The sequence below is a fragment of the Orcinus orca genome, chromosome 13 (genome assembly GCF_937001465.1).
Source record: "Orcinus orca chromosome 13, mOrcOrc1.1, whole genome shotgun sequence".
In the NCBI taxonomy this organism is placed as follows: Eukaryota; Metazoa; Chordata; class Mammalia; order Artiodactyla; family Delphinidae; genus Orcinus; species Orcinus orca.
Window position 1 is genome coordinate 14,770,634 of NC_064571.1, and position 26,942 is coordinate 14,797,575.

The window sequence follows — 26,942 nt, forward strand, 5'->3', positions numbered from 1 at the left end:
CCTTCCTCCTGGAGTTCCAGCCTCTTAATTTATTTATTTATTTTTTCCTTTTATCTTTTGGCCATGCTGAGCGGCTTTCAGGATCTTCGTTCCCCCACCAGGGATTGAACCCGGGCCACAGCAGTGAAAGCGCCGAGTCCTAACCACTGGACCACCAGGGAATTCCTGCCAGCCTCTTCTTTAGTCAATGGATTCTGGGCTGGAAAACTGGCTCAGTGTAGAAATAGGCAAGGGGGTGTGGCTTCATCATCATCATCATCATCATCATCATCATCCTTGATGTTTTTTTTTTTTCACTTTTTGGCCATACCACAGCGCATGCAGGATCTCTGTTCCCTGACTAGGGATCGAAGCAGTGGAAGTGCAGATCCTCAACCACAGGACCGCCAGAGAAGTCCCATCATTGATTTCTTTTGATGGTTCAATTTGAGTAGCTCTCTTGCTGGCTAAGCAACTGTTTTGCCTGTGGTTATGCCAAGATGTTTCTATCACCATCTCCATAACTCCCTTCTGCTCTGACCCATCGTCGGCTGCCACTTCAACCTTGCTGCTTGCTGTGATAATTGCAAGCCCCTGGCTTCAGGTAGGTAAGTGCTGCCACCTGTTCTCTATTGCTTTGTAGTCTTGCCTGGCCCATTGTTGAGTGAGCCCTTGCAGAGGAGGAAACACTACACTTTTACCCAATTCCCACTACTGCTCTGGAAACCTATAAGTGTTAAAAGGGACCCCTTGGAGGCCTCCAAGAGAGTTGGGCAGGGGGGGTTGCCTTTCCATTTGGTGTTGATGCACTGCCCCCAGGTGGCCACATCCTGAACTTCATCCTTGTTTGTTCTTGAACGCCGGCAGGCTTTCCAGATTCTGTCCCTGCCATGGAGACCCTCCAACCTCACCCTGCTGGGAGGCACACCCCCGCCCGCCAGCGTGACCCCGGGCAGGTTACTTAACACTTCTGGGTCTCGGTTAGGTCCTTTCTAAAATGGGGTGATGATAGTGAATTAAATGAAAGGGTGAAATACTACAACTAAATTCCTGGATCAAACTAAGGGTCCAATAAACATTAGCTACGGTACCAGCAAGCTTAGTTCCTTTCTCTCTAAATAGGGAGGCACCTTTGCTGCAACGTGTGAGGTCCAAGTCACCTGCAAATGTTCAGAATCCGTAGTCAACACAAGGCCACCCCCCTTTCAAGGCTCCTTGAAAAACGCTCAGCTTGGTTCTTGCTGGCTTGACTCCGACCACAGTTGAATAAAAGGTTAAAAGTTGCTGAGATGATGGGCAGCTTGGCCCAGATCCCTGATACTGAGACAGTCTGTTCAGAGGTCTCTCACCAGGCAATGCCCTCCTGCTCTTAAAGCTGGAAGGACAGGCTTCTCCATGGCTGGGGTCATGGAAATATGGATTGGCCCCCAGCCTCTCCTCCCTGGACCCGTGGTTGGAGTCTTCTCGGTGTAAGACTGCCAGGTGATTTCACAGACATGACACCTGCTCGTTGACACAGCTGGTCTGGGAGGAAGCTATTAGTGTCCGGGTCTCAGAGCAGGAGAGTCAGGCTCGGAGGAAAGGAACTGTGAAATCCCAGCCTCACCCAACGCTGAGCTTCATTCCCGATCTGGCACTTCCCGGGCCTCCCTGCCTCCTTGTCAACATGGAGCCCGTTCATGATGGCTGATCGCCAGCCTCGAAGATCAAGAATGGGTACCCTGCCACCACCTCCATCCCTTCCGTCACTGCTGAAGTGATCCCTTCGACCACAAACAAGCAGAAACTTCTCAGAATCTGCTGCCTCTACTTCACAGGAATTAGCCAAGCTTGTCCATCTCGAGGACAGAAGAGGCAGCTGGAAGGTCAGGGTGGCAATTGAAGGCCTAGGTGACATGCCATGACCTCAATGTTCCTAATGGGTGATGACCTCCAGCCTTTGGAAACTGCAGGGGCAATGTTGGAGGCAATATTCAAATATAGCATGAAAGCGACCCCTTTAATTTCTAATTTGGAGAAAGATATGTATGTGTATTCCTAGGCCAGTGTTTCTAAGTTATTAAGTGGCTTTAAGTGTCCTACCCCAAATTTTCCTAAGGATGACTGTCTAACTGTCCCAGAGAGACTTTTCTGAGTTGACTCTTAATTTGTTGTGATAAAGATTAAGGAAGAAATTTCGAGGAGGTCAGAGAAGAATGAATCACACCCCCACCTCCTCTCTTGTTTTTAGCAGAAGATGGTATTCAAGGCGGGGGGTTTGGGGCCATTTTGGCGAGTTACTCAGTTTTCCTGGGCCCCTTCCATGTATACATATTATTAAACTTGTGTTTGATTTTCCTTCTGTTAAAAAATTTTTTTTTAATTAATTAATTAATTTTTATTATTGGCTGTGTTGGGTCTTTGTTGATGTGCATGGGCTTCTCCTTGCAGTGGCTTCTCTTGTTGTGGAGCATGGTCTCTAGGAGCATGGGCTTCAGTAGTTGTGGCACGTGGGCTCAGTAGTCGTGGCTCGCGGGCTCTGGAGCGCAGGCTCAGTAGTTGTGGCGCATGGGCTTCATTGCTCTGTGGCATGTGGGACCTTCCCAGACCAGGGCTCAAACCCATGTCCCCTGCCTTGGCAGGCGGATTCTTAATCACTGCGCCACCAGGGAAGCCCTAAAAAAATTTTTTTTAATACAAAATAAAAATCTACACTATTTAAAAACAAAAGAACAAATCACTTTATATTTTCTAGAAATGTCCTTATTTAAATGTACTGTCACATCAGATATCATGCCAGATGAAGTTTGCTTTGTCTGATTCAAGTCAGACCACCTGGCCAGGATCTTGGCTCCAGCAGCGGTAGGACCTGGGGAAATTTATTTCATCCCTGCCTCTTAGTGTTAAGCATTCCCAAAGCAGCAGTGTGGTGGCCAACAGGGCAGTGAGGATCACCGCTTCAGCTGCCAGGCTGGCCGGCCACTTGTCCACAGGTTGGGCTGCAAGGAGATATTGAGCCCACGTGGATTCAGACCGGGTGTTACACACACAGGCAGCAAAAGCAAAATCAGCGTGGTGTCAGCAACTTGCATCCTTATAGGATGACCCTGAGCCAGAAGTCTGGGGGACAGATGGCAGGGGCAGTGGGGTGCTCTAGCCAAGCAGTTGTATGGACAGACACAGGGGTATCCTTGTGGAAGATAGGGAGACAGGTGGCAACTAGGGCATGGAGCAGAAGTGGCCTCGCAGCAGGCTTCTGAATGGCAGAGAGACAGGTAAGAAAGGGCCTCAGGGCAGCAACTCCCTAGGCTGCTCACCAGCTGTTGCCCCGAGTTACTGCAGGGCGGTCTGCAAGACCCAGGTCGGACTGCGGCTGCCGGCACCAGGGCAGAGCCGCTGCCCTGAACTTAGTTTCATCACCTGTAAGATGGTGAATTAGATATTAAGAATATCTAACACAGGTATATATTTTTTAGGTAAAGTTCACATAAAATTTACCATCTTCAAGTATACAATTCAGTGTTCTAGTATATTCACAGAATTGTGCGACCATCACCACTATCTAAATTTGAACACTTTCTTCAAAAAGAAACCCTGCACCCACTCGCTGTCACTCTCCCGTCCCCCCAGCCCCTGGTGACCACTAAGCCACTTTCTGTCTCCGTGGATTTTCCTATTCCGGTCATTTCATTTAAATGGAATCATACAGTAGGTGGCCTTTTGTGTCTGGCTTCTTTCATTTACCTTAATGTTTTCAAGGCCCATCCAAGTTGTAGTGTGTGTCAGAACTTCAATCCTCTTTATGGCCAAATGATATTACACTGCATGGATATATTATATTTTGTTTACCCATTCATCACTTGAAGGACATTTGGGTTGTTTCCCCTTTTTTGCTATTATGAGTAATGCTGCTATGAACACTCATGTATGAATTTTTGTGTGAACAAAATTTTTTTTTAATACACAGATATGTAGTTTATTTTTTCCCTTACTCATAATTAGTTCTTAAAAATGTTAAGAGTTCAGAAGCCCAGATTTAGCTATGGTTCTATAGGATGTACTGGGAGCCAGAGAATAGATACTGGTTGAAGAGAACATCAGGATACAATCTGGATAAGAATAGATGAATATTTTTTTCTGATAGTAGAAAATTAGTTCCTCTGATATCTGCCACATCAATTGACCTCAAGCCCAGCTCTGCTGAAACAGTATAAGACCACAAAACAGCAGATTAAATTCTGTTTTCTTAAAGATTCTGCTTGGAACTACCAAAACCCAGAGGGAAAATATATTTCATTGGGATTAATGGATAATGTCTATTGAATGCAAAAAGTTAAAACTATATTATGTCTACAGTTGTGAACACTTTAGCCAAGAGAGGATGTAATTTTATTTATAGATTCTTGCTTTGAACTGCATTTAACTTTCTCAAAAGTATCTTTGGGCAATAAAACTTTCTGTGATTTTCTAAAAATAATTTTATTTTTGGTTCTGGCTTTAAGTAAGAAAGGTTATAACATTTAAATTTTTTTATAGAACTAATAACTAATGTGATAATATAATAAGGCTTAGAGAAGTAAAGTTAGAGTATATTAGAAAATGGCAAATATGCTTTAAGAGAACATTTTAACATTTACAATTTTACACTCAAGATCAGATTTTTTATTGAAATAATTATAATGCCAACTCATTTTAAAAATTGATTTTTGTTTTAAACTTGAAATTTATTGGCACAATTTTTTTATTGTCTACATGTTACTGCTTTATTTTTTTCAGGTTTTAAAAAAAATTTTATTGGAGGATAGTTGATTTAAAATGTGTGCAAATAACTCAATTTCATCTCTTTTTATGGCTGAGTAATATTTCATTGTATATATGTGACACATCTTTTTTTAAAAATCATGTTAATTAGAGCTGTATTTATTTATTTATTTTTGAGTTTTACTTTTATTTTTATTTTTTAACATCTTTATTGGAGTATAATTGCTTTACAGTGGTGTGCTAGTCTCTGCTCTAAAACAAAGTGAATCAGCTATACACACACATACATCCCCATATCTCCTCCCTCCTGCGCCTCCCACCCACCCTTCCCATCCCACCCCTCCAGGCGGTCACAAAGCACCGAGCTGATCTCCCTGTGCTATGCAGCTGCTTCCCACTAGCTATCTATTTTACATTTGGTAGTGTATATGTGAACAAAGGTTTTTAATTCTCTTGGGTATATACCTAGGAGTGGAATTGTTGGGTCATATGGTAACTCTATGCTTAATTCTTTTGGGAACTGCCAAGCTCTTTTCCACAGCAGCTGAGTATTTTATATTGGTGTGTACTTTTAAAATCATAAAACCCACTCTTAACAGAACCTGGCCCACAATAGTCATCCTTTCATCCATAAATATTCATGGAGCACCTACTATTGCCAAAAACATTGTTGTAGACATAGGAAAATAGTGGTGAATCATAGGAAGTTGGGATTCATGTGTGTGTGTGTTTATGTATGTGCATATGTGTATGTGTGTATGTGCATGTGTGTGTGCATGTGTATGTATGCATGTGTTTATATATGTGTATGTACGTGTGTATGAATGTGTGTTTATGTATGTGTTTATATGAATATGTGTCTGTGTGTATGAATGTGTGTATGTGTGTATGTTTGCATGTGTGTTTATATGAATATGTGTGTGTGTACGTGTGTGTATGTATGTGTGTGTGAGGGGGAGTCAGATGATGATAGGAGTGTTGGGGAAACACTGAAACAGGGAAAGGGACTGGGGAAGTCTGGGTGGGTGGGATCGCTGTTTTTTTTTTTTTTTAACATCTTTATTGGAGTATAATTGCTTTACAATGGTGTGTTAGTTTCTGCTTTATAACAAAGTGAATCAGTTATACATATACATATGTTCCCATATCTCTTCCCTCTTGCGTCTCCCTCCCTCCCTCCCTCCCTATCCCACCCTTCTAGGTGGTCACAGAGCACCGATCTGATCTCCCTGTGCTATGCGGCTTCTTCTCTCTAGCTATCTGCTTTACATCTGGTAGTGTATATGTGGATCGCTGTTTTTAACTGAAAGGTCAGGGAAGGCCTCACTAACAAGGAGGAGGAGGTGAGGGAATGTGGACCTTCCAAGAAAAGGGAACTGCGAAGGCAACAGTCCCGGAGCTGTGCTGAGCCCGAGGACAGAGAGGTGGCCAGCGGGGCTGGGGTGGGGGAATAAAGAGAGTAGCAGGGGATGAGCACAGAAAAGTCACAAGAATTGCATCCTGCAGGGCCCCGGGGCCAAGATGAGAAGTCTGGCCTTCACCCTGAGAGAGAGGAGAGTCACCGGAAGGATTTGAGGCATGTGGTGACCACATCTTCCTTGGGTTCTAACAAGATGGCCCAGCTGCTGCGTTGAGCACAGACCCCAAGGAGACAGGGATGCTGGTCAGGAGACCACGGCGATGGTCCTGGCGGGAGATGGCGGTGATCTGGGCCCGGGCAACCATGGAGATGGTGAGGAAGCGTCCGTTCCTGGACAAGTTGTGGAATTAAAGCCAACGGAGTTTGCTGATTAAATGGATGTGAAGTGAAAGGAAAAGAGTAGAAATGACCCCAACAGATTTTGCCCTAAGCAACTGAAAAGAAAGCAGACTGATATCCACTGTGCTGGGGGCAGCTCTGCTTTGCGCCCTGTAGAACCCGAGTGCCTGAACAGTGCCTGGCACGTAGGAGGGCTCAACAAATTGAGTGAATGGAAAGGTGGCAGGGTCCTCAGTAGGGCCTCGGTCCATCTCTATTCTTTAGACCTGCGGTCACCTGACCTGGGGTGATACGTCCCTCCCCCTGATCTTTTCAGATAAAGAATCTTGAGTTTTCGTGGTTGTTTAGTAGGTCACTGAGCCTCATGGAGATGGTTGCCAGATTCTCTTAGAAGTGTTGGAAGGAGGGCAGGCTAACTGAATCAATGCACTGCCTTTGTAGAAGCCTGTGCCGTCTGGAGTTTGCTCCCAGGCGAATCTTGTGCTGTTCTCTGCCATCTGATCTACCACCTACCATTTATTGAAATGGTTACTTTGTACCAGGCACTGATTCAGCACTTTATTTAATACTATTATTAGTTTCACTTAATAGTGAGGAAATATGCAAACTGTTTAATTAAGGTTAATTATCTCAACCAAGATCACACATCTAGTAAGTGGTAGATCCGGGACTGAAACCCACGTCTGTGCTTGTACCCACTGCACTTTATCTTCTTCCTGTTCTGGGTGGATGTTCACCTGTCAGGAGTGTTTCCGGGGAACCCCTGCATTCAGACGGCGATCGAACCTTTCCAACCCTGAACTTTAATCCCAGAGATCCATTCTCCAGGTTTTCCCAAAATTTCACCTTTAACTCAACTGGATTTCAAACCCCATCCACCGCTCTTGATTTGAAAGCACGCATCTTTTAATCTGTGCTGTGAATTTCAAATTCTAACCTTTGATCAAGGAACACCATCATCTTCCCTCCCCCTCCCTGGGGGTGAGCGAATCAGTAATCCAGGGAATCCTGCAAGTTTCAGACTCTTGGCCAATTATTGCCTGGGACGTGAGGACTTGTCTACTAGTCCAGGCATATTTGGGTACTTTTAAGGTGGGAGAGGGAACCTTCAGGTGATAAGCTGAACCCTAATTTCTAATGCTCAACATTCATATCCATTCTTACCATTCATTGTAATCTTTCCAACACTTCTGCTCACCAATCTTATTCCATTCTTTCTCCTGACTACCATCTGTTATGGCAGTTACAGAATTCATAAACATGGAAAAGCTGAGCATTTTCCAAATTCTTCATCAAATACTGCCCTAAATTCTAGGTGAAATGCCCCGTAACCATATCTAACTTATAACAGCATAATAAATTGTGAAAAGCAACCTTTGTTGCCTTCTTTAAGAAGTCTTAGCCAATCCTTGGCTGCCTGGAAGGCAATTTGAAATAGGGCAGTGTGATAAAAATGTCTGGCACCAGGGCCACTGGACAAGCACCTGAAAGTCTACATGGTGGGTTTTGGTTTAATCAGATGGACCTGTTTGGTGCTCTGTAACCAAAGAATGGTGAGAACCTGGGGAAAAAAACACTACAAAGAATTGAAAGCCTTGTTGAAATATACTAAAATTACTTTTAAAAGATACACTCCGGAGCTTCCCTGGTGGTGCAGTGGTTGGGAATCTGCCTGCCGAGGCAGGGCACACGGGTTCGTGCCCCGGTCTGGGAAGATCCCATATGGAGCGGCTGGGCCCGTGGGCCATGGCCGCTGAGCCTGCGCGTCCGGAGCCTGTGCTCCGCAACGGGAGACGCCACACAGTGAGAGGCCCGCGTACCGCAAAAAAAAAAAAAAAAAAAAAAGATACACTCCATCTTCCCTCCCAGAGACCACTCCAGGCTCATTCATCTCAGCCCTTAGAGCCCTAGGCTAAAGTGAAAGGCTCTTGTTCAGGCAGATGCCAAACATTTTATGATTTTCACCAATCACTTTTAAACCCACTTTTGTTCATTGGAGGCATTTGGCTGTTCCAAAAGGGAAAAACCAGCAACAAGCAAAAAGCTAAGAGGGACTCTGAAGAGTGAAAAAAAAAAATTGATGAGGATCAAGCTTTGTCCCCTCTCAGGTCCTGGGGGGGGGGGTAGGACTCATGTTGTGCTGACGAAGTTCCGGGGGCTCCTTCCCAATTCCCTCTCTGTAGTCTTGCTTGTCCTGTGAGGCTGTGAGTAGGGTAAGTATTCCGAAGTCCTTGTCTGGACCGAGCAGAGGCCACACCTTCACCTCTCCGGCTCAGCAGTCTTCGTGTTCATCCCAAGTGCCGTCAGCAATGGGTCTCAGGGTAACCTGGGTGGGTCCTGAAAATTCTGTAGGCAAACGGAGCTAAAACTTCTACATGTCACCAGAAGCACTAACGAAACACACACACAGATGGAAGACAGAGGAAATAGAGGAAGCAGAGAGGGACAAGAGGAAGAAGCTATTCATGGGGCATTTAAAACTATAGAAAATTCCCTGTAGAACAGCTAAGACACTGGTACCACAGCGTCTGTTGAGCATTACTTAAAGAGGTAATCAACACAGCCACTGACGTGCCACATGAATGAAATGGAAAGTGACTTGTATAACACAAAGTTTGTTTATATATGTACCCCAAAATATATTCAAATCAGACCACACAGATAAACTGGGTGGCTAAGTGATGATGTTATAAAAGATAATCCAGGTAAGGATTCAGTGTCAATTAGTCTGGGCGCCTGTTACGATGTAATTCACTTAAAAATACTGCTGTATTGTCGGTGGGATATTTTTCAAGGTAAGCTTTAAATCAGACTGGTCAGTGAACAAGGTGGCTGCCATCCAATCTGCTTGCACTCCAGTGACAAGCTCTTTTGCAAGGCAGCAGATTTTGATTAGCACGCTGCATATGCAAAGATGGTTTTTTTTAATTGGTGAAACTAGTGTCTTGTCATGAGAGGCTCTCACAGACAGAATTAAAGGCATTCCAGACTAGGCAGAGCACCTTATGCAGGATGTAAGAATCCATGAAATCTTCAGCTGGTAGAGACCGTGGCTGAGGACTTCTTCCTAGTTGGTCCGGCGCACTTGCTGATTTAGGAGTATTACAAAATCTTACCTTAAGAATATTGTTGCTTCTACCTCAAGTGTTTAAACCTTTTATACAGGGTGTGGTCAGAAGATCTAAAAGGAGAGAACTGGGACCTCATGCAGCTTACAGAATAGGATGTCCCAACTGTTTTTGTGCCGGCTTTGCTAAAACATCAAATTCGGATTGATGTTTTATGTGTAAGGCGGGATGCTAAACATGGGCACTCCAGTCTGACAGCAAGATTTAAAGAAGTAGCTCTCTCAACCAGATCAGACCGGTCACCCTATCTACCAAAGGCAACAGGCTTGGTGACCTTTGAAAACACTCCCAATTGGGTGAGGGTGAAAAGCTCTTCTAGGAGTCATTTCTGATGAATTCTCTTACGGGGGGAACGTCTGTGAAAACCACAAGCTGTAAGCAATGCTTAGGCTTGGACTAAAGCTCTTTACCTACTGAGAGCTCAAAAAGTATACATGAATGAGAGATCAGGGGTGATGGTGGTTTATGGAGACAGTGGGGGCCACACCCACTGTCTACAAAGGAAACAAGGTACAGACTAGGTTCTTGGTGGTTCCTAAAGTATCAGTGAAGACCTCAGACTCTAAAACTCATCGGTCTAGGTCTGAGGAGAGCAGCCTCAGGAGAGTGTGCGCACGTGTGGCCCGCAGGGTTTCAGGTCACATGCGCACATCCATCCGTGCACAGTCTGCACACCAAGGACAGCTATCAGGGACACAGAGTCATGCTGAAGGGTTTCTTTTTGATTGAACCATCTCTTTTATTAGTTGTTGTAAAGTTCAACTGACTTTATAAAACCTGAGAACTTGAGGGGAGCATCACGCTTTGTAATCTGAGGAGGCCAGCCAAGGCACTACCCACCTGATAGCAACTGACTAAAACGTCATGTGGATTTGAGGTTCTGGACCAGCCTCTCTGAGAGATGAATAATCTTTCATACTTGAATCTGCTAACCAAGTTAGCAAGGCTTGCTGCAGGGTTCCTTAAATCAGGAACTTCCCAAGCTCATGTATTTACTTACAGAACAATTATTTGACAGAGATGGGTTGAAAACTAGAAGAACCAAGAGTACTAGTCAGAAACAAAGACAAAGCATTTCTTGAGCATGGTTGAAGCTGATGGCATAGGAATTACATTTCTACACTATTCTGAAAAACAAAGTAACCTAAATTTGGCTTTGTAATACTGTGATGAACTTATTCAGATTAAGGCCATGTTTAAAGCCACAGAATTTCACAACATTGTCACAAATGACCAGAAAAGGCTGCAAATTCCCTGGCGGTCCAGTGGTTAGGACTTGGCACTTTCACTGCCAGGGCTCAGGTTCAGTCCCTATTTGGGGAACTAAGATCCCATGAGCTGTGCAGCATCCCCCCCCCGCCACCACCAAATAGATAAAATAAGCATGGAAAAGCAAGACCTTTGTGCCAGACATCACAACTTCAGCATATAATTCTGGGAAAATTTCATTTTTACTTATTCCTGCACATGAAATCAATTTTGCATGTGCCTCCAAAACTGTGCCTGCAAATAAGGGAGAAACGGCAGACCTCGCATATATGAACACTGATGTGGGGCTCTTTGCTACAAAACTGATACATGTGTTAAAGAGCCTTTAGCACCCACTTGGATAGTTTGTTACACACTGCTGTTTCACAGGGCTGTACTGGTCATCAGACTCCAGTTACAGTAGACTTTCCTATTCTTTACCAGACACCTTCAGTGGCAGGGACCTCATTCAGAAGAGCCCTTTTCACCGAGCACCTCCTTCCACTATCTTTCCTCTTGACCACCTTTCCTCCCAAGAGCCATGGAGTAAAATACACAAGGGAAATGGAATACTTGCTGTGAGGGGCCGTCAAGAGAACTCTTTAAACTCCTTACCTGTTTTTTGTTTTTAACTGTGGCCCACAGACCAGAAAAAATACAACACGCTTAGTATTATAAAATCTCTTTGTACATTATCAAAATTCAAATTGAATGGGATGGATGGATTTTTGTGTTGCTTCTGTTATTCTAATGACGTAATCCGCTATCCTAAACTACATTTCTTTGTGGGTCACAGGGAGAGGGACCTTCTCTTCTATTGCCTGAGTCTAATTATAAATGAAATAATCTACTGCGTAACAAACCTAGCTCCAACTCTGTGGGTTAAAAAAGAAAACAAACAAAAGACCAATACAATCTAAATACAAATCCAAATATTTCACTGTAGCCAATCACAGAAATTGTATCTTATGACAATGGCCATAAAAGCACAGGCATTTCTATTTGTTCAAAAGAGCGGAAGTATTTTAGAAAACTAAAGGAACGAAAAACAATCTGAGAAAGTCATGCGGCAGGTTCTACTATTTGAAATTCCAAAATTCCATTGTTCTCCATGATTAACTATCCAGGAGTGGGAAGCCCACAAACCCCTACACAGTTACAGTTTAGCAGGAATTACTGATACTTTGGGATTCTTAAGACACAGCATATTCTAGTCCATAAATTATACAGAAATAGAAACAAATAGTTTCAAACATTCCCTGTAGGTCTTCCCCTTCACTAGCTTTTTTTTTTTTTGGGTGGGGTGGGGGGTGGTTTCTCTGTGAGTCATGACATTAAACTTCTTCCAGAACACCTTGAGCAGATTTAAATTATTTCCTCACAGTAAGTGAAGAGAAGCACTGCAGAACACTTACAAACGTACAGCCTAGACACTCAAAACTCAACAAAACAAAAACCTCTCAAAACTCAGGGTCTGGTCCTTAGAAAGGTGAAGCTGTAGCCAAAATAAACAATGGTATAGTGATTCTCTCTCCTCTACGTCACCATCTTTGCAATTATTTTTATTCAATAATCCCAGTAATATGATGTTAATTCAGAAACTAAAGAAAAAGGACACAAGAATTTGAAGGGCTTAAATATATTTTTATATTGATAATCTGTGTCTTTCTACCCTAATACATTATTATTGATTACATACAGGATGAGGTGAGGTATCTGTAAAATATCTGGTAAAAAATGATTAATATACAGTATTCTGAGATGGAATCTTATAAACCTTTAGGTCTTCTGAAGTGTCAAATTGATCATCTCAATTAAACTGCCCTGACTGGACTTACAGCTGTTCCCTCAAACCACATTAAAAAAGGAAGGATCTTACATTTTCCCAGAGCGTGTGCAGTAAAGGGAAAGCAAAGAATTGGCAATTTCTATCTCTCACATCCGAAGTAATGCATCCTCACAAAATCAGGACCTTCAAGTCTAGCATGAAACAAACAAACAAAAAACCCCCCCAAACCACAGACAAACCAAAAGACTAGATTAGAGATATACAATCTCTGAATGATGGTTAGGCTAATTCACCAACACCAAAGAAATCCAAGTGGTCAACAGTCTTGAAAATGCTTTATTGAAATGTGTGACGTATGTGCAGAAGATGTGTGTGAAAAGACCACAGCTTGAAAACTGGTTTTTGAAACGTCTCAACAACCAACTGAAAAAAAAAAAAATCCTACTGGACTGGACTTCTAGCATAACCAGAAGCCTGGTGTAAAATTTTCCTTTAAAACATTTTCCATCACAGAAACTAAAGAAAACAAAGCTAGGATACTTGGAAATTGTTGGAGTTTGAAGTTTCAGAGAAGGAGAAGCAACAGTTTTTTAGAAATGTGGGGTGACATCTTTTTTGGATACATCTGGATGAGCATGGACTTCACAGTTCTCGGGAAAACACCGGAGGGTGCTTGAGTCTGTATGCTTGTGTTGAAGAAACCGAGAAACACAGACGGGGAAGGAAAGGACTACAGCGGAAGAGGGGAGACGGAGGAAAGGGCTCAGAGGAGAGAGCACTGGAACAAGACATGATTAGGTTAAGTCTAGTTATAAATTTATCAGAAGCTGTGCGCACCTTTTTTAAAAGTCCTAAATTTACATTCCAAAAACTGCCCCCCAACCCCAAACCCACTGTCCCTGCCTTGGAGCTATTGTGAAAAGTCTATGCACAAAAACTGAAACAGAAAATAAAAAATATCCCGGCCCCTCCAAACCCCAAAACAAACCCAAAAGAGTTGTACATTTTTTTTTTTTTTACACATAGAATTAATAATATAGGCATATAGGTGGCATGATTCAATTAAAAGGCTTTGCTTTTTATGCTGGAAAAAACCCAATAAATAAAAGATGCTAAAGTTAGCATTAAGAATTTGGTTGTAATATATTGACAAAGTCTGGGAAGGCAAATCCTCAAAGCTCCCCTGATACTGATCTGTCTCAGCAAACTATGAAGCAAATACATAAATAATGCAAAGTATGATTGAGAATGTGAGATTTTCAAAAACGAAGACAACATAGTTCAGGTTAACTTTGTTGAACAGTGAATAAATGAAATTCATCTACACCTGAATAAAACATATTTAACAATTGAAAAAAAATTTAAACAACCACAGAAAGTAAAAAGTTTAAACAAGTAGAACAGGATTTGTTTTCAGGGCACACAGACGCCTGCAGCAGATTCCCACAGTAGCTGTACTGGTGTGTCTTCTATGGATGAGTTAGACAGGCTGAGCTCCACACGGTAAGATGACTAACAGGGCGACAGGACAGTCACACAGGGCGGAGCGCGACACCGGCTACGACCCCAGGTTCCACTGCAGAGCTGGCTTGTGCGTAGAGGCACACAAAGAAAGGTGATTCAGGCAGACATTATTCAAAAGCTACTTTGTCAAGTAACCCTTTTGCTGCGTAACCATTGAATAATGTTTGGGAAAGCTTTGGGCTTTTATTTTTAAGTTTTACTCCTTGTATTTAAGTTTTTTAAATAACAAGGTCACTAAAACTCATGCACGCTGCAAAAAACCTCATGCAGTAGTTAAGGTAAACCATCCAAGCAGTTTTTATTCATTAATATTCATAAATACACACAGCAGCTTCATTAGAGATTTCAATTTTCCTCTTCAGTTTGAATGTGGAGTATTAGGAGAGCCTTTTGCATGTCAAGGTACAGGAAGCAGAGATCACCCCTGCACTGCTACCTACATTTACCTGCTAGAAGTAAAAATTAGTTAAGTGGAAATGATTATCATATATATCTTCTCTCTTCCTGTTGAATGTACACAATGTAACAGAGTGACAGACCTGAAATTACAATCACCAAACAAACCCAAGATAGCTGTTGTCCACTTTCATTGGCAAATACAGCACAGAGGACATTGTCTGCGAATTGGGATGTCATCAAAGAGGAGGTGGTGGAGGCTCATTTCCTTTATTACTCTCTTTTAAATTTAGGTTTTCTAAAGCAACATCTAAAGGCATAATATCTACACAGCCCATAGCACCAAAATCTGCCATCTCCCCCCGTTCATCCTCGTCTGAGGACGAGCTCTCTTCACGAACTAAAGTGGACAGAAGGAGCTCTTGGACAAACAGGCTGCGGTCTGCGCGCTCACTTTCCATGGACTGGCGCTCTGTTTCAGACATTTTAGGATCATTCAACCTGTGTAAATTAAAAAGAAAAGAGCTTATTGGTAAACAGTCAATGAACAATGTCGTGGTCAATTTCTACAATGTCCTACTCTGTACAAGCTTCACAGGCGGCAAAACTCAGAATCTGAGACGTATTAATGGAACACCTTGCTCTAATTTACCTCGTTAATTATGTTGAGATGAATTCCCCACACTTGTAACAGCAATACTGTTACCCCGAGGTGCAAGTCTATGCTTTAATTAGATTCAATGAGAAAAAATACATTTACACTTCTCATACTCCCTTTAGAGAAAACTGGTGAAAAATTTCCTAAGGAAAACAAAATTTCTACCAGATTAGATACTTGGGGAAGTAGTGATTTCCCCAACCAAAATTTTACCAGTGGGTAGTAAAAAGAGGAAAAGTAGCAACCCTGGTCACAAAAACAAAATCTGCAGTGATTAGAATAGTCAACCGAAAAAAATCCTAAAAGTTCTCTTGGCTTTTCTCTATTATTTCCATCTAATTCTTCCTGAAATGAAGATATGTCCAGAAGACTGAGAGGGCAAACACACACACTCACACACACGCACGCACGAGCATGTGCGCACCTACGCTTCTACCAAGGACTGTGTAACAAGTCTGACCCAAGGTTTAACGGCCCAGTATGCTCACCTGACAACAGGCACTTATGAGACCTGTGTCATGTTGGGAAACCTGGTTCGTCTGCACAGAGACTGGACGGCTGTCAAGAGCTGAATTTTTATTACTAACCTGTTAAGTGACTTATGCAAAATTCTGCTTAGTTTCAGTGCTAATTTTATTTCTCTACATTTTTAGTGGCAAAGAAAGAAAGGGAAACTGGTTGGAGCACTGGGATCAAGAAAAGTAACAAACAGGGAGAAGATGGTGACAGTGAAAGGAGGTTCAGTAGGCACGCGTGACAGGTGCTCCTCCCGGAGAAGCCAGGTGCACTTGGAGCCCACGTTCGTCTACACCCCGCACCTGTTCCCTGCTGTCCCACCGACGCTGGAAGGCACGGGGGCATCCCAAAGTAGCAATGGAGGAGGCGTACTGGGCACTCACCATGGGCTCTGCTTTAGGTGCTTTTTGTATGGATTATCTCTTTTAACTCCTCCGAGTTAGGTCTCATTATTATCAAGTTATAGGCAGAAGAAACGGAAGAGGTTAAGTGACGTGCTCAAAAATCTCACAGCCATCAAGTTCAAAACCGCTCAATGATTAGATCCATGGCTTAGAAAACAAAAGATCTAAATTTAAGAACTGAAAGAACCAAAAGGATCTGGAAGGTAACTACATAAAAGCCATTAAATCCACACTGAAAGGAAATGACTGATGACATTTATGATTAAAACCAAATTAAGAATATAAGAGAGTATCTAATGAAACAGGAGACTGAGCAATAGGCTACATATTCTCCATCAAAAACTTTGAAAGTGCTAAGAAGTGAAGTACATTCCACATCCTTAGTTTTGGAAAAGGCCTTAAAAAGAACAACAAACTAAAGTCAAACCTATTAGAAAGAGAAAGGATGCATAGAAAACTACCTACACAGCAAGCAGGCAAACTAGAAACATACAGGCTGAGGCCCCCAAACCTTCGGAGAGCATGTAATTCTGGTATCACTGTTGATTTTTAGGAAATAACTGAGAAAATGTTTCACTCCTGAGGGGGGTAGATAAAATCGGTACTAGGACTAGATGTCTTGATGGCCAAACTTCATTTGGGATCTAGAAGTAACTGCAAAGCTTGTAAGGAGCTTCAAACCGGAGTTAGCCAAACTAGCTGGCTCCATTACCAAGAGACTGGAATCTGACATAGGCACTTACACAACTGCTTTCTAAAAGGTCAACCATTTTTGGATCCCAAAGAAACTGTGTCCCACCATCAGTTCCAAGGCAACAGGAACAGGAATTGCCCCTGGTCAAAGAGACCAAAGACGAGGCTGGAGCCCCACACATATCACATGACAGCTGTGTGGCCAGGGACAAGGATTTCCCCTTGGAAACATCGCAGACCCTCTCCTAGCCTTGAAGATTCTCAGCACACATGTTAATGTATTTGAAGTTCTGAGATGCCCAAGAGTAAATAAACTGTTTGTTAGTTAGTTTTGCCCAAACTTATTCATCAGGAAAAAAACTTGAACATAAATAACTATTTATATTTCTTAGAATATATAAAGTTCCAGGGAATATTTTTTGGGAAATATTGCCTTAGGTAAACTATATGAGTCAGGATCTAATGACACAATGAAAGATGTAGAAAGTGGTCTACAAATTGCAAGGTACTATGCAACATACAGTATGACAGAAAGGGGGCCTTCCAGAAGCTACAACCAGAATCCAAGGAAAGCACTCAGAGGCCACCCATACTGTGCCCTGGTTGCTGGCTGTCTGGTCTAGAATAACTACATAGAGAAAAGTCCCAGATCAAGCTCACTGAGTCTGGAGCTCAAAAAACAAAAACAAAAACAAAAAACCAGAGTGGAGCAAAGGTGGGAAGATGTATTTTCCAAAGGGCAGTGAGGCAAGACATTCATTCCACCCCCCAGGCCAGCGAACCCTCAGCAGACACATACACTGGTAGGGCTCCTTTCTGAGGTAGGTACCTAGATCTGTGGCTCTGTGCTTTCTCTACGTTGAAGCCACGTTTTCTGGTGATAATCAATCAGGCACAGTTACTCACTTTGCAGAGATAATACAAAGGTAAAATTTCCACTTGAAACTTCCTCCTTAGATCCATACCAAATGATAATAAGTACCATTAACTGGGCTTTTATTACATGCCAGATACTGAGCCAGACCATACACATACCTGTACTCCATTTCATCCTCAAAACAATTCTCATTCTAATGCGGCAAAACTCATGGGATATTATAAAACTGAGGTCTGGAGAAGTGAAGTGACTTGCCTAAGGTCCAAACTAGTAAAAGCTGGGGCTCTTGACAGGGGTCCTATTTGCAGCGATGTGCAAACAGTTTTTATTCTGCATCAACAATATGTTATTTACAACTATACACATGTGCCACTGTACTAACAGAGATGTTTAAAAGTATGAGATAAAAGAAATATACACAGAAATAGTGTTTTCTTCTAACATCTAGTTGTCACACACATTACTTTTTGGAGATAACTGATATATGACACTAATTTTCTTCTTCGTGTCACAGTTTTTAACTTTATACTCCTCTCTATTCCATTAAAAGTCCAAATTGGTCCAGGTTCTTTATCTGCTGAGCCTACTCATTACTGCTCTTTCTAAAATTCTTTTATTTTTAAAAGTCACATAAAATGCCTACGAGGTCTCAGCAGAGGAACATATTTGGTTGCTAACGGTAGTTTTCAGAAGCAAATAAGAACTCTACTCCATCCAGCAGAGCCATTTACTGTGTGTACTAAGTATTTTTTACACTGTGGTGAACCATCTTTTTAAATGGTTATTTTGTGCACGCTGACCACAAAGGTTTAAACTCCACTTCTTTAGCAAGTCTCAGGAGAAAACCACCACATTATAAAATCTTCTCTTGTACGTTTGGATATTTCACAGCGGACTGAAACTGGCAATAAAAGACAGCAATGTTAGTTATGACAATAAATGTGCCCAGTGTGTCCCATATATGTAATGATATGATGTTTACATTTTATGGGCAACATGGGAAAAGAAACTCTTATCAGATGATGACACACCGTCAGAACAAGACCATCAGCATTCCTAGTTTATCTAAAATAAACTATTATTTTTCATATTTTTAAGGAAATACTGAATATACAGTTTTGATTAGAGATCTGTGAGTTTTAATGGTTTGCTCAAAGGCCGAGTCTTTAAGAACACATATAAGCACAAAAGAGAAAAGGTCATCTCAGGCTGCGCGGTGCTAATAAAATACTACTTCTCAAAGTTACATTAATAAATGAACTACCTTGTTAAAAGAAACTGGGAATTCTGGATAGTTTGCTGACTGCTTTCTGTGTTAGCTGTGTTGGTTGTTGCTGTGGATTGTGTGATTGTAGTGGTGACACTGCTTGTGTTAGTACGTCGGGTTGCGTTGCGTGCAGTCTCCAGTTGTTGCCGTGCTGCCTGGGCGTGCTGCCGTTCTAGCTGCAGCTGCATCTGCAGTTGTTGTAACTGAGAAGCTGAAGGGCCAGAGGAATTAAGCTGTCCTCCCGCAGAACGTCTCACTCCTGATAACTGGGATAAAAGCTCTGCCAATGGAAATGAAGACATTAATGTCTACTTCAATATGAGGAAAACAAAATGCTACAGATCATTCTTTTACCAGAGGAACATTAAAAATGATCGTCAACGGGAAGGTAACCTGTGGCAACATACAGTTCCAGCTTGGAGCTTAATACCTTTTAGGATGCCTCCTAGAGGCAAGAGTTGTGTATGTGTTGTGCATGGGAAATGCAAATACATATGAATATTAGCTCACACACAATTATTCTTAAGCAAAACATAGCAAATTGTTTTTCAAGTTGTCTGCATAATGGGCTGATTTAGTTACACTTTCTCTTAGTATCTTAGTAGGCTAAGGTGGCTCATCTGCTGGTCCAAACACAACAAAAACCCTCTCAACGTGAGCCCCATGAAGGCACGGATCAAGTCTACTGTTTACGATATGCCTGGTTCTTAGAACAGCACCTGACACATAGTAGGCACTCAAACATTTATTTAATGATTGAATGACTCTCAGAATTAAATCCAAGAGACCTGCATCATTTCTAACTGTGACGGTTGTACACTTGCCTCTGCCTTCTTTCTCTGGAACCTTCTGGTACTGCTGTTTGAGAGCCCCAGAACACCACTGCAGTGAGGACCACCGGTGATGCCCAGTGAAGCTGATTAGCTCCTGACTGTACAGCCTATTTAGACGCTCTTGTTTGGACAAGGCTGTGCTCATCAGAAGCCAGGTGGCTCTCTGTCCCTGCCTTGTCATCTAAGTGAGGTGCAGTAGTTGCCTTCTTCCACGTGGAGGGTCTATCTGGCTTGCATGGATTTGATGATTGCCCTTTCAACACTACTAGGCTGGCAAAGCTCTTCACCATTAAAATTCATTTCCAGGGCACATTTCTGCCTTATTGCTCACTGCTGTTTTATTCCAGGGGCTCTTAACACCATTCTTTCACATAGTCCATCACTAACACAAACTAATTTTCACTGACAGAAAAAAACTGAATGGAGAAAGTGTCTCAACTGTGAATTTTGCCCCCAGAAATCACATTAACTTTTAGAGCCTGCTACCAAAGACAGCAGGTAAATATCCTTTTAGATGAAGAAGTATTTTTTAAAATTCCCAAAACTCAGTTTTTTGGGGCTTACTGCACATCCAAATGCCCAAAGCACATTTGAAATTAAGATTTTACACTGGCTTCCCTGGTGGCGCAGTGGTTAAGAATCCGCCTGCCAATGCAGGGGACACGGGTTTGAGCCCTGATCTGGGAAGATCCCACATGCCGCGGAGCAACTAAGCCCGTTCACCACAACTACTGAGCCTGTGCTCTAGAGCCCGCGAGCCACAACTACTGAAGCCAACGTGACACAACTACTGAAGCCCGCGCACCTAGAGCCCATGCTTGACAACAAGAGAAGCCACTGAAAGGAGAAGCCTTGAGGTGACAAGCACCTCAACGAAGAGTAGCCCCTGCTCGCCGCAACTAGAGAAAGCCCGTGCACAGCAACGAAGACCCAACGCAGCCAAAAATAAATAAATAAATCTATTAAAAAAAGTTTAAAAAAACGATTTTACACTGAATACCTCACATTTTCAGGAAGATTTTATGAATAAGACTGTTCCTACTTTCGATGATGGATGTACACTCAGCTGCATTTCAGGTATGCGTTCCACTGTACGTACACATTTCGGACTTGTACAGGCTCCCTGGACTCTTACTGCCTGCCAGTGCTTACTGTGTCTTTCAGGGTCTCAGGCTACAGTGACTTCTGACATTTTGACTGTCAAACCTTGTGTTTTGCTGCTGGCTTCCCAGGTTGGCCGTGCATGAGACCGGTGACTTGGCTATGAACTACATGTTCAAATGTTGTTGTTGTTTCTTTTAAATAATTTTTTCCTATTTATTTATTTATGGCTGCATTGGGTGTTTGTTGTTGTGCGCGGGCTTTCTCTAGTTGAGTCAAGCTGGGGCTACTCCTCACTGCGGTGCGTGGGCTTCTCATTGCAGTGGCTTCTCTTGTTGTGGAGCACGGGCTCTAGGCACACGGGCTTCAGTAGTTGTGGCTCGTGGGTCAGTAGTTGTGGCACACGGGCTTAGTTGCTCCATGGCATGTGGGATCTTCCCGGACCAGGGCTCAAACCTGTGTCCCCCTGCGCCACCAGGGAAGCCCCAAATGTTTTTTTTTGTTTTAAATAACAAATTTATTTATTTATTTTTGGCTGTGTTGGTTTTTCGTTGCTGCACACGGGTTTTCTCTGGTTGTGGCGAGCGGGGGCTACTCTTCGTTGTGGTGTGTGGGCTTCTTACTGCGGTGGCTTCTCTTGTTGTGGAGCACGGGCTCTAGGCGCATGGGCTTCAGTAGTTGTGGCACGTGAGCTCAGTAGTTGTGGCTCGTGGGCTCTAGAGCGCAGGCTCAGTAGTTGTGGCGCACGGGCTTAGTTTCTCTGCGGCATGTGGGATCTTCCCAGACCAGGGCTCGAACCCGTGTCCCCTGCATTGGCAGGTGGATTGTTCTTTTTTTTTGTTTGCGGTACGCGGGCCTCTCACCGCTGTGGCCTCTCCCGTTGCGGAGCGCAGGCTCCGGATGCGCAGGCTTAGCGACCATGGCCAGCCGCTCTGTGGCATGTGGGATCCTCCCGGACCGGGGCATGAACCCGTGTCCCCTGCATCGGCAGGCGGACTCTCAACCACTGCGCCATCAGGAAAGTCCGGCAGGTGGATTCTTAACCACTGCGCCACCATGGAAGCCCCCAAATGTTTTTTAAAGTAAGATTTTCCCAAGCTATTAAAACACGAATGTTCCACAATAATATAGTTCTCAAATCAAGGCAAGGACAAGACACTCCTACTTGACTTTCTTCCATGAGAAGAGCTTAATTCTTTAGTCCTGTCAATTAATTTTCTTATCTGTGTGCTTGTGGAGGCTGAGCCATGAAATTCTGCAGGTCTTTCAACTCTGACATCTTCTATGACTTTCTTGGGTTTCACTGGAGGTCACAAATAGAACACTGACTGTTCCTTATTCTCTTATACCTCTAAGTACTTAAAGAAATGCCAAAATAATATGAACTACTTTATGTGGTCTACTTTAAACATATTTTATACTTATAAAATTTAGAGGAATTTTGTCAAGGAACATGTGGCGTGTGATAAGAGACTAAGAATACAAATCCTACCAAAAATTTTTAAAGGGAGCTCCACCATCCCCAGCCATTTCCTTTATTAATGTGAAACTAACTTACCAGCTATAGGATCCATGGCTTCCCTATTGCTTGGAGAATATGAACTCTGAGAAGAAGAAAGTCCACCAGTAGAACTGCTAGTAAAGTGCATGTTTGATCTACGTGCACGAGGACCTCCCAATCCCCGGCCAGGGTGAAACATTCTACGTACATGTCGAACGCCACTCGATTCATCATAACTCCAAAGTTAAGGAAAAAACTGAAGTATTTCATAGAAAGAAAAAAAAAAAAATCACTCGAGTCCTTGCAAGATAGACATGCAGATTTCCCAAATTATAAGCATTTTAAAATAGCACATTTCATTTAGAATACAAATGGTACAACTGTATCTATGAGGGCTATTAACTCTAAAAAAAGACACTCAAATATAAAGCAACATGTGAGTATGTGTATACTGTGTGTGTATGTTGTGCATGTGTGTGTGTTTTCAAAGAGAAAAAAGTTTCTCCAGGTGGGAAGAAGTTCCCTCCTAACACTGCCAAACGAGGTGAGAGGCACTGCCTGGTCAGACACCCAGGGTGAGACATTCTCTTACCCTCAACTCAGTATTGAATTCCATATACGTTCATACCGAAGTAACCACAAATAATAACCAGCAATTTTTTATATTTGGTGAGAACTGTGCTAATATGCAGGCTAATCAAATCTCAATGACCATCTGTAATGAGAACCGAACAGTATAAATAATTTAAATTCAGGAGTAAAAGACTCCTTCTGGCTATTAGTTTTAATCTGTCAAGTTTTTTTTTTTCTTCCAATGCTGCTGCTAAGCAGAAAACCAGATTTGAATTTCCTGTACAGGTGGACACAGACAGAGTAACAGCACATTTATCAAGAAGTCAAAGTTCCAGCAGCCTCGACCATCTTACGCACCTGCGTGTGAGTTACACTGAAGAAGGTCCTGAGGAGCAAAAAGCTGCCGACACTCGTGAAGACAACACTGTGTTGCCTCCACACAGGTGAGTGTGAGTGTGCAAAGAGGGTGGGGAGGTCGACTGGGTGAACTAGCTATTGTAGCAGGGGAGATCTTCTTTCAAAGCAGCCAATATATGGGAAAAGAATCTAAAAAAGAGTGGATGTATGTATATGTGTAACTGATTCACTTTGCTGTACAGCAGAAACTAACACAACACTCTAAATCAAGCATACTCTAACAAAAATTAAAAAAAAAAAAAGAAACAAAGCAGCCAACAGACAGCTATATAATACAGATTAATTTTTGTGTTGACTTCCCAGCTTTTTCAGCTGATGGTTCAGGAGTCACGTGGGGACAGGGTGGGTGGCCGCTCCAGGAAGCCCTCAGGCGCCACCATAATGCACTGTTTCATGGTGGTATGACGGTGGCTTGGGTTCTGCAGAAAGCAATGTTGTGATCATCACACTCTGCTTTTAAAAAGTGTAAAAAGTGCACTTTAGGAGGAGTTCCATCAAAGTAGTTAAAAAAAAAAAGAAGTTTGGGTGCTTAAGAGGCTTAGAAACAAGTCACTCCCTCATGTCAAACAAAATTACCACAGCAGCACCTGAAGTACCTGAGAAATCAGTTATGCTTCCAGGAAAACGGCTATGCCAACATTTTGCTTTCCAGAACTTAATGATAATACTTGTTAGTAATCTAATATGCAACACATGACTTCTCTTATTCTTATATTTTGCATAAGTTAATCTTTTCTTGGTAATGAAAGACTCATAAAAATCTTACAAAAATGCATGTAGATGATACGGGACATTCTACTGAATGGATACTAATTTCACTAGAGGCCCTTGAACTTGCTGAAAAAGTGCAGGATAACAGCACGGTTTTAAGTTATTTGCCCAGCTTCTCCATGAAGATGGAGTGAAGCAGGGATCAAGCATAACTCCGGGTATCGTTATAGGATTCTTTTATACAAAATGAGAAGTGACCCTAAGGCTAAAGTATTCTTGGCCTATTTGGATTTTCATATTCTCTTGGAAAAAAACAAAAACAAAAACAAGCAAGCACCGCTTTCTTCACTTTGCTTTTAGTGTCCCCTGCATTTAGGAGAGAGGAAGAGTGGGTTCCTCTTTCAGTACTTGTCCTAGACTGGCTCAGTCCAGGCTGATATTCTAACTTCTCAGGATGGGTCGATATCTTTTTCTTTCCATTAGTTTCCACTTATCTTCCCCTAACTCTAAAGGGCCATATTTCTAATTAGAAAATTAGGAATTGTGAGCAAGGGATGGGACCTATAGGACAAGAAAACCACCAGACCAGTTTCTTCCTCAAATAAGTCTAAGCTTGAATTATGACTGCCAGGAGGCAAGCAAAGGAATCAGAATGAAGTCTGGCAGGGAGAAAGGTTGCAATTAGCTCTTGAATTGCTTCAAATTGCAGCGAACATTAAAACCTTTACATGAGAACAGAACCCTACGTTAATAGGTGATAGTTTCAGAAAAACAATTCATAACTTGAAACCAGAAGCACCGAGTCTACAAAATTAACTTACTCTGGGGGGCCAGTAATCTCTTGGAGATTATTAGGGAATACTGCCAGGAACTGTCATGAGATTGGTTTGGGAGGGGAAGCAGAAATGAAAGTGGGAAAGGAATTTAGAGCTGGACCTGACCTTATGCTATCCTACTCAGAGACTGGGCAGGAAATGGCTCTCTCTGGAGAAGGAAACTCCAAAAGGGAAGGGAGCCCCACGACGCACACTTGCCCACCATCCAGCCTATAACAGGGTGAGGCAACAGAGAACAGGGGTGGCAAGCAAATACATTCTCCGTATAGTTAATGAACGAGATTTTAATTTGGATTAGCATTTTCCTCTTTCGTATGAAAACACCCTCCTGAAGACTTATAACCTGGTCAAATTGTCTTAAAAAAAATCTGATGGTAACGAACTAAAGATGACGAGCAAGGGAACTTTCACTTACTGAGCATGATTAATATAACAGTCATAGCACAGAAAAAGAGAAATAAGAAATTGCACCTTAACACTGAGTCACTCTTAGGAAAAGGTTAAATCAACTAAGATAGTCTGGAGGTTAGTTTTCCTCTTTGGGGATGCCGTCCTTAAAATTCATCGAAATGATAAATGTTACAAACAACGTTTCCCCTTGCTGCCTCTCGAAAGGATATTAAATCTCTAGGGGCTCTGTGTTCAAGTGTAAGATGAGCTGCAAAGTCATCCGTGACATGATTAGGATCGCCTCCAGGCAATGCCGCACATATTGGACAAATCTGAAATGAAAGTAAAGAAAGCAGGTTTACTTACAGATGAACACTGATCAGACATGTTTCCGGGTGAATACTTTACTATACATTTTACCTTGACCAGGTTTTAACCAGGCAAAAACAAAGCAGATCCTGAACTAGTGAACAGCTGCGGAGGCTGAACAAGAACCACAGGCATCAGTGCTGTGACTCCACCGAAGCAGACGTCTGTCAGGCTCAGACAGATAATTCTAAACACACAGGTCAAATCTGAGCTCTGGCAACGACTTCCAACAGCCTGTCCAATTCATCTGCATGGTCTAGTAACACAGTTTCCATAAAAAGAGTTTTTTAGTGTGCTATTTAGTGCACATTCATGTCTAAGTCCGGTCTTACTGGTAAAGGCTGAGACATAAGCTTCCCTAAAGTAAGCTAGACTTGAGGGCCAACAGCCAAACAAGACAGCAAAGCTCTTACTAAAAACACAACTGCACGAACTTAAGTACTTTGAATGTGGTATGGTAAGACAGACAATGACTACTGATAATATGCAAATATGCTCTATCGATTCATGAATGGGACTTCCAAGGTGGCGAGTGGGTATGAGAGACCATTTTTAGAACTTTACTTCCCAGAAGGATGGGAGGTAGGACAAAAGCTTGTGATCAGAGCAGGTCAAGGAGTAGAAGACAACTTCGCTGTGGGCCTGAGAGCAAGGGACAGAGGAGAAAGAAGAAATAAAATAACGTGTCCACAGGCAGAGGAGGCTTGACAGGTTGGGAATGTGGTTTCTGAAACAGCAGTTTCAACAGAAGTGGTGAAATAGGAGGCAAGAGAGGGAAGGACAGGAAGAATGCACAACTTTCAGGGGAAAGCCCCTTACTCTTCCAGAAATCCAACTGGACAGATGATGGCCTAAGAGTGGTAGCCAAGCCTTGAAGTATGAAGAACTTCAACCTGAAAGAACAGAACCAAGAAGAAAGGTCCGATATCAGCAAAGGACACAACCAAAGGGAGCCACAGGACCCGGACAATGGAAGGTCTCAGCTTGTGCCCTCCAGGGACGGGAGAGCTGAGGGTAGGATTCATCTTGCCAATACATGTGTCCTGTGCCTAAGTTCTTTCACCTGGAGTAAAACTGGGCATCTGGTTGACCTTACTGCCGGCTCACAGCAAGTGGGAGAGGAGAGCGGCACTGGAGATGAGGCAGCAGGAAAAAGGCGAGACCTGGAAGGACAATACCGGGATACGGAGGGGAAAACAAATCACTCTGATTCCTAGAGTCTAAGCGAACACA

At 42.7% G+C, this 26,942-nt stretch overlaps 1 protein-coding gene across 1 annotated transcript in view; it reads right to left on the reverse strand.

Annotated features, from left to right (window-relative positions):
* Positions 1-12,961: 12,961 nt before the first annotated feature.
* Positions 12,962-26,942, reverse strand: part of KCMF1 (potassium channel modulatory factor 1) — a 75,933-nt gene continuing 61,952 nt past the window's right edge. The window contains exons 4-7 of the mRNA XM_049696383.1: positions 25,582-25,672; positions 22,471-22,656; positions 18,976-19,258; positions 12,962-15,064 (exon numbers count right to left, since the gene is read on the reverse strand). Of these exons, the coding sequence (XP_049552340.1) occupies positions 14,803-15,064; positions 18,976-19,258; positions 22,471-22,656; positions 25,582-25,672 (822 nt within the window). The 3' untranslated portion in view covers positions 12,962-14,802. The remainder of the gene's footprint in view (positions 15,065-18,975; positions 19,259-22,470; positions 22,657-25,581; positions 25,673-26,942) is intronic.